The sequence below is a fragment of the Sinohyriopsis cumingii genome, unplaced genomic scaffold (assembly GCF_028554795.1).
Source record: "Sinohyriopsis cumingii isolate HCF-2022 unplaced genomic scaffold, ASM2855479v2 utg001437l, whole genome shotgun sequence".
In the NCBI taxonomy this organism is placed as follows: Eukaryota; Metazoa; Mollusca; class Bivalvia; order Unionida; family Unionidae; genus Sinohyriopsis; species Sinohyriopsis cumingii.
In genome coordinates this window covers 1,249,131-1,267,042 of record NW_028315999.1, presented here as the reverse complement: position 1 = coordinate 1,267,042, position 17,912 = coordinate 1,249,131, and the positions used below count along the sequence as shown (strand labels likewise).

General features: G+C 36.3%; 1 protein-coding gene across 1 annotated transcript; it reads right to left on the bottom strand.

The window, feature by feature from the left end:
* Positions 1-290: 290 nt before the first annotated feature.
* On the bottom strand, positions 291-4,966 carry LOC149772495 (patched domain-containing protein 3-like). Its single transcript, XM_089947705.1, has 3 exons — positions 3,955-4,966; positions 2,375-2,575; positions 291-1,681 (listed from the first exon to the last, which is right to left on the bottom strand). The coding sequence occupies exons 1-3, from the start codon at positions 4,964-4,966 to the stop codon at positions 291-293; spliced, it is 2,604 nt and encodes an 867-aa protein (XP_089803831.1).
* Positions 4,967-17,912: the final 12,946 nt, after the last annotated feature.

Here is a 17,912-nt window from a genome sequence, read left to right as displayed (position 1 = left end):
AGAGTTGTTTTGTAGTATATCTAGCACTAAAAACTCCACATTCAATCGTTTGTATTCATATATGAAAGATCAAAGTTTGATATGAATAATATACAAAACAAAAGTAAATAGGACACAGTACTATGCAAATGTAAACATAATATGGACACTGAATTCATATTTTGGGATACCTTACGCAGAGGTTTTGCTTTCTTAGGAAAATTTTAAATTTGACACATAAATTATCTAAAATTAATTCACACTTTTTAACACCCTATCTATTCTTAGAACAGCTGATGTTTCTAAGTTAATCAAACTGTGCTTCTCGCATTCTCACTAGATTGCGTATTTCTCTGTACCTGACCCGTATCTATTACTCTGTGAGGGCCAATCAATGATAGTATCACGGGAAGGAAAAATACGGCATGAGCTAAGCCAAAAACAATTACAAGGATCATTACTCTAAAAAACGAGTAGAATATGTAAGATGCAGCTGCAGCAAGGGTTATAACGCCAAGGAGAGATGACGCTGCCCCATGGAAAATGGGAGCTCCCGATCTTATCACAGCTTCCTTTACCCTATCGTCTCTAGTATTGCCATCAGCAACCATGAAACCATGACAAATGTGTGCAGCATAATCCACTGAAAACCCTACACTCATTATTATGTGAATCATGGTAATTGTACTTAATGTTAACCCGAGAAACGGAAGAAAGCCTATGATTCCAACCATTATCATAACTACAGTGATCGTCACGTAAATCAGTAATAGGGGATGTGGCATAAACAAAACGGTAACGAAGAAAACTATTGCAACTGCAATCCCTACCGTTTGTAAAGTTTGTGGAAGAACTGCGATATACTGTTCATAGAAAATAAAAGCAGGGGAAAAAGCGAATGGTGATAATGACGAGGACTTAGCGACATCGCGCATATCCAACATTAATTGACCCTGATCGGTTGTTGACTTCAAGTTTTCAGACATTGTATAAAATCTGGATGAAGTGATTCTTTTAGATACAGAGTTTATTTTTACATCATTTCTAAACCGCTGATAAAGTGGATACGTCAAGAATCGTGATTCTAGATTAGTTACAAAATTATCTTCAGAAGAGTCATTATAAAATGGTGATTCCTTATAGGCAGATAACCAACTAATCTGAAAATTATCATTAATACTGGGGTTAGACTTAGCATTTTTCAAAAGAGTTCCAACTGCATCTTGCGTAGCAGTGCTAGAATATAGAAAAGTGTCGGGAATAACGAATGACACAGGTGTAAGTTCTCTAAAATTGTCATCAAGCCATTGTCTATATTTATAAAAGTACGACTTTTCAGACACCAAATTTTTTAACTCCAGACCTTGGTTCATTTTTGTGACGCCATATATTGATACAGCAAGATAACCAGCAAACATCAGTAGTATAAGAATTTTAAGAGGACGTTTAAGAACTATTTTTGGAATTAACCAACCAGGAAATTTGTCTAGAAAGCTTTCCGCTTCTGTTCGCGACTTAGGGGAGGATCCAGTACAGCAGATAACGTGAAGTCCACTCTTTCCTTTTTCCTTTGCTTCGTGTTTGGTAAGCACGGGTAAGCAAGTCATACAATGCCTCTTGGATTCTACACGTTGCTCATGCAATGTCAGGCATGCAACAAAAAGGGTTGCTTGGTTCAAGTAGCAAATTATCACTGCAACGCCTGAAAAATAAATTCAAATTAGTATGTCTAAGATTAGAAACTTTCTCATTTGTCATTTTATCACAATTCATCGTCCTTCTCTAGTTTTCAATACATAAATCATAAATAAATGCGCATTATATTAAGTTATAGCTTGCTAATAACGACAGACGGTCTTTCAATTCTTGATTTTCTCAATAAAGCATTTAAAACCCTTCTTTCTTATCCACTGCTACATCATGGAATCAAAAGAAGCGACATGATTATCAGAAATAAAAATGCTTTCGTAGCTATTTTACAGCATTAGTTCCTTTAGATCAAAGTAAATTTCCTTTAAAATTAAGTATATGGCCAACACAATTGCTATAATATTTGTTTTGTTGATATATCAAAACAAGAAGGGAGAAAATGATTAATTGGAGCATTCTGACAATATCTGAAGAATTTATACTGAACGAAACATTATTTAAAGCAAGGTCGTTAGGAAGCATATTAAAACATTAAAGCTGATAGCCGTGAGATGCGGTTCTTAAATTTCGATTAAAGGCGTTACTGGATGATTACTCATACTTGAAACTATCATCACGAACCTGTAAATTAATGTGTCGAAAAAATTATACAGACCATTTATAAGCGTAAATGTGTTCTCCGTTATTGGTCAACATCATTTCTTTGTTTTTCTCTCGATTTAGATGTATACAAAATAATTCTTACCTGTGTAGATGCAAAAATTCCTGACACTCAAGAAGACTGAGGAAGCTCCAGCGGCAAAAGCCAGTAGATCTGTAACAGAAGTAATGGTGATGGCAACCCCACTTGTTCGCATAGTTTCGGCAATCTTTTCCTCCACGCTTTTTTTGTCCTGAACTCCGGCAAGTCCTGAGAGTAGGATAAACATATCATCCACCCCAATACCTGCATATGAGAAAAGAATGCCTCTTGACAATGAGTGAAGTAACAATTTTAATTTCTGTAGACCATTCTCATAACTATTATTTGCATCGTACACTGTCTTCAGTTCTTTATTTTTATTTCAGTATGATGTGTAGTGCAACGACTGTTCTAGCCATCTGCGTTTAAAACATATTCATTCAAAAAGGGAAAATGTAGACACGTATGTAATAAGAAAATTATAGATCAACAAAAAAATTACTACAACACATTCAGTGGTGTCTCGAATCTGCTTTTTGAATGACAATACTATTTTATATAGGTTTGTACACTTAGCTTGGAGTCTCCTTTATGGATGATATATTCATTAGCAATCTCCATCCGTTATAAAACAATTAAATATTAAGCACTTGATACTACCTTAAAGTACTCCTGTAAATATCATTGATTGAACATTAATACAAAGTTACAATGGAAGAGTTGATGAAAGGCTTTTATAAGAAACGTATATCAATATATATATATATATATATATATATATATATATATATATATATATATATATATATATATATATATATATATATATATATATATATATATATATATATATATATATATATATATATATATATATCAGTAAGTGCTTTGATCGTAGCAGGAAGAAACGTATGGTTTATGTTCTACCCTCTTCGTATGTTAATAAGTAGGTCTCTCCAACTTTGCAGATGAATAGCTAGAAAGATTAATTGAAGGGGCAGAATGGATAGGTTTAGCGTTGCAGTCTCCATGTCAATGCAAAATAATAAAAAACGGAAGAAAATAATATCAGAAAAAAATACAAGAATGAAGTAACTTACCACAAATAGTAAATTCAATTTCGCCAAAATGCTTATATGTGAATATTTACATTAACTTAAAAGCCAACATACTTCGTTACCAGAAAATGTAAAATCTAAGTGCCTGTAAAGTAGGAGCTACACCCGGGATTTCTAACATAGCCAATCAGATAATCGGATCTATGCAGCTCATCTAGAAATACTTTAACAAAACTACTTAAATCTTATGAATATTTGATTTTTAATTGAGATTACATTGGCAGATAATTTTGCCAATATCGTTTCGACAAAATGCCGAATCACAAACCAGAGGAGTTCTAAGATTATAAATATTTTGACAACAATCACATGCAATATGCAATTTACTTTAATAAAAATTAAATTGGGAGTTGAAGTTAATAAAAAAAAATAAGTAAATATGTTAGACATCTAACAATAATTGTACCATATTTAAACATTTTTTCCAAAGACCTGTCCATCATTGTTGACTTAATAATGTTGTGCTTGTCATTAAATTTCAATAAATTTCGAGTACGGATATTTATAATATAATACATACACTACCTATTATCAAAAATGGAACCACGCCCACAATGCTGACAAAACTCACTCCACATGCGCTGACAATTCCAAACGAAGACGCTATTGAAATACCAGCAGCAATGACCCCAGGATATCCAAGATTTGCTCTTTGGCCAACTGCATCACATCTCGCTGTAAACGTGGCAAAACAGGAGTATGCAATCATGAGGGTGAAGGTAATAGAAAAAAGGATAATGTCTCCAGAAATGTTTTTATCAAGTTCCTGCTCCATAGATTTAGAATGCATATACGTGATTTCAACAGTGCTGGAAGGAAACGATTTTATTCTGGAAACAAATTCATTTTCCCAGGATGAAATGGTGTCCGAATTTGACCTATCTGTTCTTATGTTGAACCGAAGACGCAACATTTGTGCCGACGTCAAGTGTGTTCTATTACAAGTAAAAGCTCCCACCAAAGTCTCATAATATATAGGGCCAAACGTCTGGTGGTAGAAATATGGAAATGTGATATTATCAGCTCCAACTGCCGACAGAAACTCAGGAGAAAAGAAGAAGTCCCCCTCAACTGCACAACTGAATCTATTTCTGGCGCAAATATCCGTATAATTTATGCTAACACCATTCTTATCAATGCTGATTTCTCTGACGTATTTATATATCCTCTCCACTTCACCGAGGATGATGCGATCGAGAACGTTACCTGATATCGCTCGAATAATTATTTCGGCTTGGCGACCGAGATCAGGCATTTGTTGTAAACCGACAAAGTCTGACCCAGATAGATCTGGAAATAAGGCTTTGACACGTTCACTGTCCTTGTTTGCTTCGCTGTTGATGGGGGTATAGACAGTTGTTACGTCAGTTTCCACCTGCATACGGATCATTCCAATAGACAGTAGCCCATTCAGTAAGATGGTAACCATTATAAACTTCCAAGGATGTCTGGCAACCAAACTTCCGTATCTAGCAAACACAGATCCAAGCTTTCTTTCCACCTTCTCATAACAGTTGTAACACGTGCTTCCTCCCATTTGTCCTGAAGAAACTGTAATGAAAATCAGAACATATGCTTTATGCAAACTCAAAGTGCTGAAAATATTGCAAAAATCTTTAATGATGAGTTTGTAATCTATAAATGCTTCCATTTCGTACTTAATTATTAAATAATTCTGCTTTGCAAATAATTCAGGGACAGGGAACTTTTTATGTTTCATCTCAATGATATAACCTTCCTAGAAGAACTCGACGAAGTGTGAAAAGTGTATGTATTGTGATTTTTCTGTAAGCTAGGTCAGTTTGGGTTATTTTGTTTTGTAACATAAGCATACAAACCACATCATTTGTTGCCGCTTTGAAAATAATAAGCATCCGAGGCACAATAAAACACTATAGACTACCAGAAGAGGTAGTAAGTCTAGCACACATTATTTTAAGTCACATAATTGTCTTGCATGATAAAATATGTTTAAAATATGGAAACATGCCGATTGAATACAGCAATATTCTACCAACTGCACCGAATGTATGTATCCACTACTTAACAGCAGTATGTGAGCAGCAGGGAGGGCGTACAGACCAGGTGGCTCAGATAAATTTAACCCTCCCACCAAACATTTCTCCGTAGAAGCCTCAGAAAGCAGAAATAACGCCTCCTACGCAAATTAATCCGCAAAATTTCAACCCAAGATGCATTTTCAGGCATAAAAAAAAACAACAAAATTTAGGGGGGGTATTGTAAAATTTGTTTGTGCCATAATGAATTATGGTGGGTTGCAATTTTATGAGTAAATTTGATCAAGACCGACTCGATACCTACTACGTGGATCATGAAGATTAATCGTGACAAATCCGTGCGGTGTTGCCTGAGCGTGACTGAAGAAATTTTTAAACTTATTTATATCCATGTCGCCGTTGCACCAAGTTTGATGAATATTCCTTAGCGTGTGAGTATCAACGCCATTGAATACCGATAAAATATTACAATTATCTCTAATTACCTTCGGAATTTGCGTATATCGCTGCGTCACGTAAATCACATCGGTGTTCTTGTGTCGGCCACGCGAGAATATCCTAGCTGGGTTGGTTTGCTTGTCTAGCATCACATCATCGAAAACAACAAGATTATTAGTATCACCGTCTAAATTTTCCACTGATGGAGTTTCATTAATATCCGTTATAAATTCTATTGTGCCATCCTCAGTATTATCGCTAAATTCCTTTAGTACTTTATAACATCGCTGATCATCAACGGATGGCGCAACCAAATACAATTTATCCCATTTTAACCATCGCATAATCAAATTTAGCAACAATTGTGTTTTTCCAGATCCCGACGGGCCAATGATTATCATTCTAATCGAATTTGGTAATGACGCGATATGTTTTACTTGCTCGCGTTTTTTTGTGGCTGAAAAATCAATTACATTCATGTTATTAGAATATTATGGATTCATATTGTGTTAAGTGTCGCACTCGAACTGCTACGCTAAATCCAATCGAAGTCGTTACACGCAACAACAGAAATGCAATCAAGGGAGAATGTGAAGTTTGCAAGACAATTAAGTTTAGATTTGTAAAAAAAAAAGTAGAACCGGAGGAGATATTGCAACCTCCTTAACAAATCTACCTGGAACTCCCTGGGCGAAATATCCCGGAGAGAAACATTTACCAGGATATAATTACTGCGGACCTGGTACAAGGCTAGATATAAGACTTAACGATAATAATCAACCAAATCCTGGTGAGGATCCAGTAAACGCCATCGATAACGCATGCTACTATCACGATCTTGCATATCGCAGCGGAGATTTACAACAAAGACATCTCGCTGATATTAAATTAATTCACGCAATAGATGCTATTCCTGATAAAAATTTCAAAGAGAAATTGGCAACTTGGTTAATAAAAGGCGCGATGAAAGGTAAATTAGTACTAGGTGCTGGTAATTTATAATGGAGCAAATATATTATTCTCCGCGAGGATTTTGGCGAGGAAAATCAGCAATAGACAAACTTGCTAAGGCAGCAAAAGTAAAGCAATCTGTCGCTGAATCGTGGCTATCGAGGCAAGCAGTTTGGCAAATTTATCTTCCTCCGCCTAAGAAAATATCATATGCGAGTTTCTCTGTCAGCGTCCCTAATGAAGTCCATCAGGCTGATCTTATGTTTCTTCCTTACGATACCGTTGACGGAGTTATATACAAATATGTTATGACGGTTGTTGATATTGCAAGTAGGTACAAGGAAGCGGAACCGTTATCGAATAAAACAGCAACAGATATTGCTAAGGCGTTTAGCGAAATTTATTCACGATCTCCATTAACATGGCCGAAGCTTCTCCAGGTTGATCCAGGACGAGAATTCCTCGGTGCGGTTACTTCACTGATGAAAAAGAATAATGTTAAAATCCGTCGCGGTATTGTAGGTGTTCATCACAATCAAGCTATCGTTGAGAGATTCAATAAAACTCTTGCAGAACGATTATTCGGATATCAGTACGCGAGAGAATTTATTCAAGATAAACGATCTCGCGATTGGGTAACAAGATTACCTCACGTGATTAACGCGCTAAATAACGAAGTAACACGAACAATAGCAATGAAGCCCGCAATTGCAATTACAAAAACAAAAATACCACTAAAGCGAAGTTCCACAATTCCGCCTGTGCTAGGTAATGTTATTGTAAGATATTTATACAAGGAGGGAGAAGCCGAGGGTGGCAGAAAAAGAGCAACTGATCCAAACTGGAGTGTTACGACACATAAAATATCAGCTGTAACAAGATCATCAGGAAGGCCAGCGATTTATTTTCTAGATTCACTAGCGCCACAACGCGGATTTACCAAGGAGGAATTACAAATAATTCCAAAGGATACTCAATTACCACCATCGTCGTTAATGTGAAATTTAATTCTACCTAACTGAGATAATTTTCTTACTCGAGAAACTGCTAGATAAACTAAATTTGACCAGGAAATTCTATCATCGACAATCCAAACTTGGCCATCTACTGTCAATCCCTGTGATGAGTGAATCGTTGTTGCGTACCCGAGTTTCCATGGTGATTTTTCTGCGTTTATCGCATCATTGACAAGATTAATATCAACGAAAATAATATCATTTAAAACTAATATTTTTTCTTCTCCGCACGGCAAAGTAACATTAATATTTTGTTTTCTAGTATCAGCGGGCCTATAGCACAACGGCACCTGCAACGTTGGAAATTTATCACAGTGAAGCTTAAATAGTATTTCTTGAATATTATCACGAATAATTTTTCTGCTAGCAACGATCAGATGATCAGGACGCCACAAAGTTAGAAAATTATCCATCGAAGTTTCGTCGATTATTTTTCTCATCACATCACATTGAAATTTATTAGGTTGCAATCGAATCATTTTTTTAAACTCGGTCAGTAAAATATCATTAGATCTATAATCAGCGTCAATTTCTTCATAATAATCTACAAAATTTCTAAGCCACCTGTGAGGAGATTCACCATCAATAGGATCAGGTTGACCATGATCGCCGCACATTATTACTGCAATATTTTTTTCTTCTAGCCAACTCAGGAATAATTTTAGTATAACTAAATTTACCGTGCAAATTTCATCAAATATTATAATCTTGTTGATATATTTATTTCCCATTCGAGCTGAATCCCACAATCCACCGCTATACTTGAAATAACTATGATACGTACAAGAATTAACGCCACGTTGTTTTATTTCTCGCGCTAACCTGTGAGTTGGAGTCAACACGATCATATCAGATTTTGAAAATAAGTTTATTGCTCGTGTTGTTTTACCACTACCGCCAGGACCATTTAGGTAAACGAATTTGTTTCGTGAAATTGGATCAAACGCAGATACTGCTGTTGATACTTCATCGCATTTATCTTTATGAAATTTATCGCAATCTTCTACATCCGCGTCCTCACAATAATCTAGAATATCCTCGTTTTTTATTCTCCAAGTTCCCCAGGAACCATCGGTGATTAAATTTTCCAATCTACATTGAAATTTCTTATTGATATAAAATGAATCCGTTGCAACCCTTACCGCGATATCAGAAAATTTATTTATCATCGACAACAAATTAATACTCACATAAGCGAGCATTGATGATCTTAAATGAGTATACTGCGCGGATTCTCCATCGAGATAAGTTATCACTGTACCCAACTTCGTTCCATCAATAATAATATTTTCTCTGTTGCAAAATATTCCTCTTGACACCGTATCGGCAATAATAAAATCCATCTCAGCATCATTGATAAATAACCTAGCGTGTCTATGCTTATGATCAACTGATCCTCCTTGAGTAAATTTACCAATTATTTTTCTTCCAATATCTTTCGCGTTCTCACAATCTGTCGGCAACCACACCTCGGTCTGCTTTCTATACGATATAATTGCTTCACTTACCGTCAACGATATTAACATCGACGAATCCAACATATATCTCAACAATACCGTAGGGACCCATCTGCGTTGAGATAAATGCCGACCAAACCAAATATAACAAATTTTATGCAAATTTTCAGCAAGTTCGAATGAAGTAACATGAGCGAATCCTGTTATGACAAAATCGGGTAACGGTCCGTTAATTGCAACTCTAGTCATCTCGTTGGTGGGATGGCCAAATTTAGCAAAGTAATTTGCACAATCACCATACCCAAGGAAACTTCCAGGATAGCATGCGCTCATATCAACGGAAATCATATCCTCGAAATAATATTTGGTATTCCATAATCCTCCATGGCCGTATTCGATACAACTAAGTTGAATATCATTGAGAAATTCATTTCTTGTAGGTTTCCACGAATTTCTTTCTCTGGCAGCATGAGCAGCAACAGACGGAACAGTAAAGCAATTTGTCAGTAATCGATCTGGATTTGACGAATACTTCTCCGCGATATTTCTCATCGCTTCATGTAATATTTCATCTCGGTAAATATCTCCGCGTGGTAAGATAAATTGATCGTATCTTTCTTCGCTAGAAAATAACCAAATCGATATTGGATCGGACTTGGCTAATAGTTTGATAAACCTAAACATTGCATCGGAACTATCTTTGGATTCCACGGGATAAAACTTAACAACACGATCTCGCGGGAATATCATTACCGACTGACTCCACGCATGTGAATTATGATCAACAATTTCGATTGGTGTTCCTCGAGAATTATACGGCGATGAATATAATATTTCACCCGATAGTGTTTTAACCGTGATAGGAAATTTAAGTTTCTTGCTTAACGCAGCAACATCATCAATCGATGCGCCATCAACAACTGTCTTTGCCCATGAATTAATTTTATCCAATCTCAATTGAGTCAGACCAGATCCGCGACGAGCATTTTTCATGTGCTCGATAACTCGCTCAGCCACGCAGTTTATTATCGGAGATTCCCTCATCGCAGGTAGATTTTTCACATCAGGATTATTATTCAGCCGATAAATTCCATAAACAACAGCACTAGAAGGATACGCCCTAGCATAATAAGGACCATCAATCCCTAGTAGCAATCCTGGTTTCGAATTTTTATCAAGAACAACATTTTTCTTACCACCGCGTACCGGATCTCGTTTATCACGAATAATCCAAATGTCATCGGGCATTTGTGCAATAAATTTTATTCCGAAAATAAATCTCTCTTCTTTGTGTGAGTTTTTTATATGTTCGATTATCTTTTTCGCTCGCTCCAGATTCATCGTAGCATCAACAAAGTTAGTTTTCCAAGTTGACCAAACATGAATCGCTCCATCATCAAAAAATTCCTTCTTCGCACTATCAACTTCAGGAATGATATATTCTGCCTCATCAAGATCAAATAAATCCATTATTATATTTTAGACAAATATCTAAATATAATGAAGCAATGCGCGTGGATAACAGTCGGATCAACAAAATCATGTAACAAATCCTGCAGAGGTGAATATTGTGGCGCTCACATATACGAAATTCGACGAGGCAACAAAGGACCACAACGATGTTTAGTTTGCCAAGTTGGTATTCGAGGAAAGACACGATTGTGTTTCTCCTGTGGAGGGAAAAAATATCGTGAGTTACGAAGATATTATGAAAAAAGATCCTCGTCAGTGATAAAATGTGAAGAAGATTATATTAATCGTTTCAAAGCAAATTATGATTTAAACAAAGAGAATATTGTATATGAATCACAAATCAACGATCCCTGCAATGAAAATCTCACACGAGTATAGATCTCATCCTACCATTAAGAATTACGAAGCATCTGCCGATGGTAATATCAGAAATATCAAAACAAAGTATCATCTCGGTAATGTTTGTAATTCGGGGTATTTGGCGTGTAACTTCAACGAGAATAAAAGAATAAATTATCTTTCTCACAGATTTATATTCGAGTGTTTTCATGGAATCATCAAGGATAATTTGGTTATCGACCACATTGACGGAAATAAACTTAACAACAAACTTTCTAATCTTCGCGCGGTAACTCCGAGTGAAAATGCAAGATTTGGTAATACCAGTAGCGGACGGCGACCAGCTAAGGCGGTTAAATCGATAAATCGAGAAACAGGTGAGGAGATCGCTTTCGAATCGATGAAATCAGCTGCGAAATATTATAATATTAGTTCAGCATCGGTGCGGCGAGCGGCAGAAAAAATAATCCACGCTACATTTTCATATAATCTCGGCAATTGGATCGAATTTTCTTATATCCCAATAATATTTGATTCGGAAATCGATGAAGAATAATTGAATATCTCCGCAAAACAAAAAAAAAAGATTAATTTTTTGAAAATTCTCCTGGATTTTATTTATTTTTTTCCCCCAGAAATATTTCTGGGATACAGATTTGGAAAATCTCACTTGCGATTTAAAAATCAGAGATTCTCACGATTTCACCAAAAGATTGATACTTACAGTTTCTCCTCGTATATCAAGTAAATTTCCTTTCTGATCCGTTAGTTTGAAATTTATTCTTGTCAATAATCGATTATGACATCGCAGGTAAAACGGATTCATTGGTTCTTTTATTATCAAAAAACCAGGAGATGCGCTAGGTGAAAATGAATACAATATAAAACCCTGATGGGCTTGATTTGACTCTGACGAATCCACGTTGTAACTACCCTCGACAACATCCGCGTGAAGATAAATCGCGATAACTTCCGTTATATTAACGATACCCGGCGATATATGTCGTCCACCTTTGTCAGGATCGTTATTGTGTTTAAGAATCAATTCTGAATGTATTTTTTTGGTCCATGCGGCATGTAATTTCGGAAATAAATCATCGATGGTATCAGTGACGGATTTTCTCATCGCATCAAAATCAGAATTAGGAAATTTGAAATTTGGCAGTGTTTCCTCGGTTAATTCAAATACTCTCATGAATTTTTGTTTCTCACCCGAGTTCTTGATCAACTCGAATTTGCTAATAGGAAGAACATATTCGGCAATTGATATATCGTCGACTATCGCCTGAATAAACATATCATGATAATATTCAATATCATTCGCAAGTTGATTTAAAATTTTCACGTGCTTTATAATTTCGCTACATGAACCAGATTTATTTAGGATGCATTCATGAAATGATCCGCGCAATAAATTTAATTGTAATTCGTGTTCTTGAATAAACTCGTCTAGAGTTCTTCTTACCAAGATACCGTCTATGGGGGCTATTATCCTGTTAATGTGGGTAGCGTCGAAGATTTTCACATCTGGGGGGATTTTAGGAAGAGGCAACCATGAGAGAATTCTTTCGTTAATAAAAGTGAAAGCGAACATTACCAGGTTAAATTTGTGGTTATTCATGAGATTGATGGCGCTGTGGATCAAAGGTTTGTGTTTGATATCTCCATACCATCCTTCGTCGGTTGTAAAATCTTCCTTTTTTGGTTCCGGTAGTTCTGGAAGGGTTTCATCATACCAACCTGGAATAATAACATCCGATTTCTTTGGTTTTATCAGAGGTGCGACCTCGGGCCAACCTAATATATTCCTGATCGATGATTGGTAAATATCTACCACGTACGGTGATTTCACTTCTATCATTGACGATAGTGTTGGATCATGTGAAGATATCTTTATTCCCGGAGTAGCATCGCCGGTTAAATTTGATATTCTAGTGGTAAACTCATTATTCAGCTGATCAATTTCATAACTGCCCGTTGGTATACCAACGACGATCCAATCGGGTGTTCCATCGGTTTTATTTTTATTTGCAAAAACAAGTGAATTATTTGGCATCAAATTACCAAATGATTTCGATCTAACATTAGGCCAGCTATTGTAGACGCGCAATTGTGTTAATGCAATTTCGTTGACGCTAATTGGTGTTGAGAAATTAATACTAAACTCGGGTTTCGTTGAACTTAACGATATTAACGTTGTTGTCGGCGGTGTCGTGTTTGTCACGATCTGGGCTAACTCGGACATTATTAATATTCATTTGTTCAATCTCCGAGTAAATACTGATCATTGAAGAAAATTCTAGATCGGATATAATACCATCGTTGAGACTTTCAGAAAGTAACAATGATAACTTCGAGTACGCGTCACTAACTTTAGTTAGTTTACTTTTGTACGAAGATAACTTTTCACTTGTGCACGAGGATATCTTTTTCGCGATGATATTAAGAACACCCGCGATTGCTGTTGTTGACGATATTATTATTGTTGCTGCAATTGGCGCTATCATTGTTACCGCGGATAGAATTATTCCTGCACCAGCGACCACAGCAGATACTGCGTACACTGCAACATCAATGATAACTAATTTGCGCTGGTATTTATTTATTTTTGTTTGATAATCGTCTATTTGTTTTTTTAGTGAATCCTGCCATGATCTCGCCTGATTATAACGGTAATCCGATGCGTTCATTTATTAGTTATTTATTTAATTAATTGAGACAATTCCAGATAAATATTCGAAAATTACTTGATAATCAGCAAACATAATATCTCTAACTTGCGGTTCTAGCCTAAAGATTTTTATTTGATTTTCAAATATAGTAGTAATAAAAAAACCAGGACTATATTCATTAAAATCCTCATAATCATCGTCAATTATTACATTGAATTTTTGCGATATGATAATATATCCTCGATATACGCCAGTAATTGGCGCGGTGAATTTAAATGTGTTATTCTCAGGTGTCCATTGATCATAATATATTTTTACCACAAGTGGCACACTGCAGGTAAGATTTTTTGTTTCTACCCCATCCGGTATCGAAATTCGCGATAATTTTCCAAGGTTCATTGACGATATTTTTGTGGTTATTTCGATAATTTCCTTACCTAATTGCTTTACGTCAGTGGCGTGACCAGTTTTATCGGCGGATTGATCAATCTTTGCTATTGCAGCAAGAAGTTTCGTGTTTAAATCTCGAATTTCTCCATCGTACGTTGATGTATCTAACTTTTGACGCGCCAATTCACGTACCGCGTTAATTTCATCGTTGATGGATTTTATTTGTCCTTGCATCACGTTAATCCCCTTGGTAAATTCAGGAACAACAACATTGCCGAGTTTAATAATTTCCTCGTTGATTTTTTTGTTGAGATCGTCGATCGATGGTTTCTGACCCATCGAGATATTTACTTCATTAATTTTGGCAAGAATATTAGTAATTTCCTCGTTGATTTTTTTGTTGAGATCGTCGATCGATGGTTTCTGACCCATCGAGATATTTACTTCGTTAATTTTGGCAAGAATATTAGTAATTTCCTCGTTGATTTTTTTTATTTTTTTGTTGAGATCGTCGATTGATGTTTTATCGATTTTCTGACTCATCGAGATATTTACTTCGTTAATTTCGGCAAGAATATTAGTAATTTCCTCGTTGATTTTTTTTATTTTCTCGCTAAGATCGTCATCGGCTTTCTTATCTGATGCGGAGGAAGTATCAATGGATGTTTTTATATTCTCGTCAAATTTTTTGCTAAATTTATCTAAAACATCGTCAAGTTTTTTAAGGTCGTTATTTAACCTGTTAAGTCTTTTTGTCATTCTATCCTGAAGATCGTCGTGTAATGCTTTATCGGCCTTCAGGGGTAACTTCGCTATAATATCGGCGATATCAGCAACAGATTTTAATACCATCTCCGATTGGCGAGTAAATTGACTAATGTGATCGTGGTATTCGTCTCGCTTAATTATATCAGTTATTTTGACGTTGCTAGTTTGTAATCGCCCTTCGGTATTTTGAAATACAGCAACTTCGCCAGGATCAACTTCTGACAGCGATAAAAGATTGTTAATATCGCTCTTGGTTGCAAACTTTGATGTATCGATGTCGACTGCATCTTTTTTTTCTTTCCTAAAGAGAGACCTACCGTAAATGTCAACCATGATATTTATCTACGGTATATTCAAATAAAATTTTGCGAAAAGGACGAGATGATTTTGAAATTGCATCAAGGACGTTAATTGTCTCCCGGCCGCATATTGGTGGATCTGCTAATGTTTGTGTTGGAAGTGTTGAATACCAAACCGGAAGTTTTAATTTTGACACATATTTGATAAATTCATTCGGCGGTGCTAATCCGTATGAATCGAAATAGATGATTTCGCGAGGATTAATCGCATACGCAACCCAGTGAGTGCCAGGACCGGAATTTTTATCGAGATTTATTATTCCTGTCTCGGTTGAATTTGGTTTGTCCGGTAGTTGATCTCGCATAAATACGCCTCTGAAAAATTTTATTTTCTTTTTTTTTGCTTCACTTATTAAATCTAAATTTGAGGCTGGTAGACTCGACTTAGACCGGATCCGTATGGGGGTCGTCTTAGGTAAAGTCCTGATCCTTGTTGCGGCTGCATCAATTTTGCGAGAAGAGAGAAGGGGGAGATAAACCCTCCCTTTTTTTTACGATATCTTCCTCCGACGACCTTTCTTCCTAATACGTTACCTATCCCTCCAAGTGCACCTAATCCTACTGCCTTTGCAATCATGGGGGCCGCTGCAGCTATTAATCCTGGAATAGCGGCGAATAAAGGAAAAATACCACCTACTTTGATCATATCTCTGATTGCACCTATCGAGAGATTCAAGCGAATACCAGTATTTGCTGATCTGGCTCTGGTGAAATGTCCGTGTTGATTTTTAGTTAACGATAGTTTGTTAGGTCCACCGTGAAGTTGATTACTTTTTAAGGTTAAACTTAAACCTCGTCGTGCTGTTGTTGCTGCATGAAGTTTTTTCACCTGACCGGGAGTCAGAGTTACGCTGACGTGATCGTATGGCATATTAATAATCACTTAATCTAAATTTAGAATTTATTACATGTTTTCTACGGGTGCGTCGATAACTCTCATTCTACCACTAATACCTTCTAGGATCATTGTTCTATCACTAAGAATAACTGCGATTGCTCTTGCCGGTCCTCCCGTGTTAATTCTGGCTTTGAAATGAATATCAACGACAGACTGCTTTACCAAATCGAGATGTTCCAGGGAAAAGTAATAGATGGGATAGAGAGTATTAAAATCTAACTGTGATATTTGCAATCCGGTATCAATATTTTGATCACGTCCCATAAAACTTAATAATCGATGATACGCGCGTGCCGTCGAATTGTTCTCAAAATCGATGGCTATTTCCTCGGATGGCTCCTGTTGGCCATTTATTCTCAACGATACATTTGTTGCCTCTAATCGATCGAATATCATGTTACTATGTAATTGATCGTCTCTGATCATGCTTTGCAGAGCAACAAAGATATGTCTAGGTGCGGAAGAGCCTTGCTGTGAAGCAATTCGCCAAGTAAAAATTCCGTCCAAATTAACATTTTCGTTGGAGTCAGTCATTGTTGTCAACCAAGACATGATGGATTTTCCTCCTTGATTCATAAACGACAGTAATTTTTCTTCTATGATCATCGATGGAACTATTGCTGGCATCCACAAGGTAATTTTTTCAAGGACAACTTTACCAAGATCACCAGGATCTCTCCAAATGGCTCTGTCATCATTGGCATCTCGAACGAAAGATATCGTATGCTTCGCTCCGTAAATAACTTTTCTGAAATGTCTGCAAAATCCAAAAATATGAGATAATGGAATTGCACAGGAGAATTTTCGTTCAGCTCCCTTCAACATATTTTTTCTTATGGCAAATCCAAGATTGTAATTGCCATTGGGGGCAATCATCACTGAATGAACATCAGCGGGTTGGCCAGCGGGGTCTACCGGTCTACCAATATCAAATGGTAAATGTTCAGGGTAGTTGGAATTATCCTTGGCAAACATCATACTAGGACCGGCTGATCTGGTAAAATCATCCGAGTATCTTGCTAGACCTATGATAGTCGTTGCTATATCAACGTTGTTCGTAATTGATTCAATCTCTCTTCCATCAATCATGTAAGTGGCATTCTTGAATAATGCCATGATACCATTATTGACAAAACCAACACCAAAATTTGCATCGTAGTTGGTACCATCAGCTGCCTTTACAATTTTTCCAACAAATTCGATATACGCCTCAGATGGAAGAAAATATCTTGTTGTATCGTGGACTTGAATTTCCTTCCGATTTCTTGAATCTGGCTCAACTACATCGTACGAGAAATACTGAAAATCTCGCACTGATGTGTCCCTACCTACTGGCTCGTCCATATCAAATACTTCATTTGACACTTGTGCGAACATTTATTACTAATAATATCGTCTAAAACGAAGACCACTACCTGAAACAAAACTTGTATTTGCTAAATTTGTATTAGCAACATTCTGTGCTGGATTTATATTAGCAACTTCCTGCACTAGATTTGTTATAGCAGCTTCCTGTGCTAGATCATTTATTTTTTTATTTGCCGCATCATTTATGACCTTACTAACTTCGGGTGGCATTTCTCTGGTAATGGGTAATTTAACAGGTTGCTTTTTACGTACTAAACTTAATATTTTATTTTTGATAGCGTTGAAGCCTTTACTGGCCAAATTACCGATACCAGAAATGGCAGTCTCACCTATCTT

Bases quoted from the DNA above. Each gene is read 5' to 3' on its own strand.
- LOC149772495 (XM_089947705.1), bottom strand. From the start codon at position 4,966: ATGGGAGGAAGCACGTGTTACAACTGTTATGAGAAGGTGGAAAGAAAG. The intron at 2,576-3,954 runs GTAGTGTATGTA...TCTCATATGCAG, and splicing joins GGTTCCATTTTTGATAATAG to GTATTGGGGTGGATGATATG. The intron at 1,682-2,374 runs GTAAGAATTATT...TTTATTTTTCAG, and splicing joins GAATTTTTGCATCTACACAG to GCGTTGCAGTGATAATTTGC.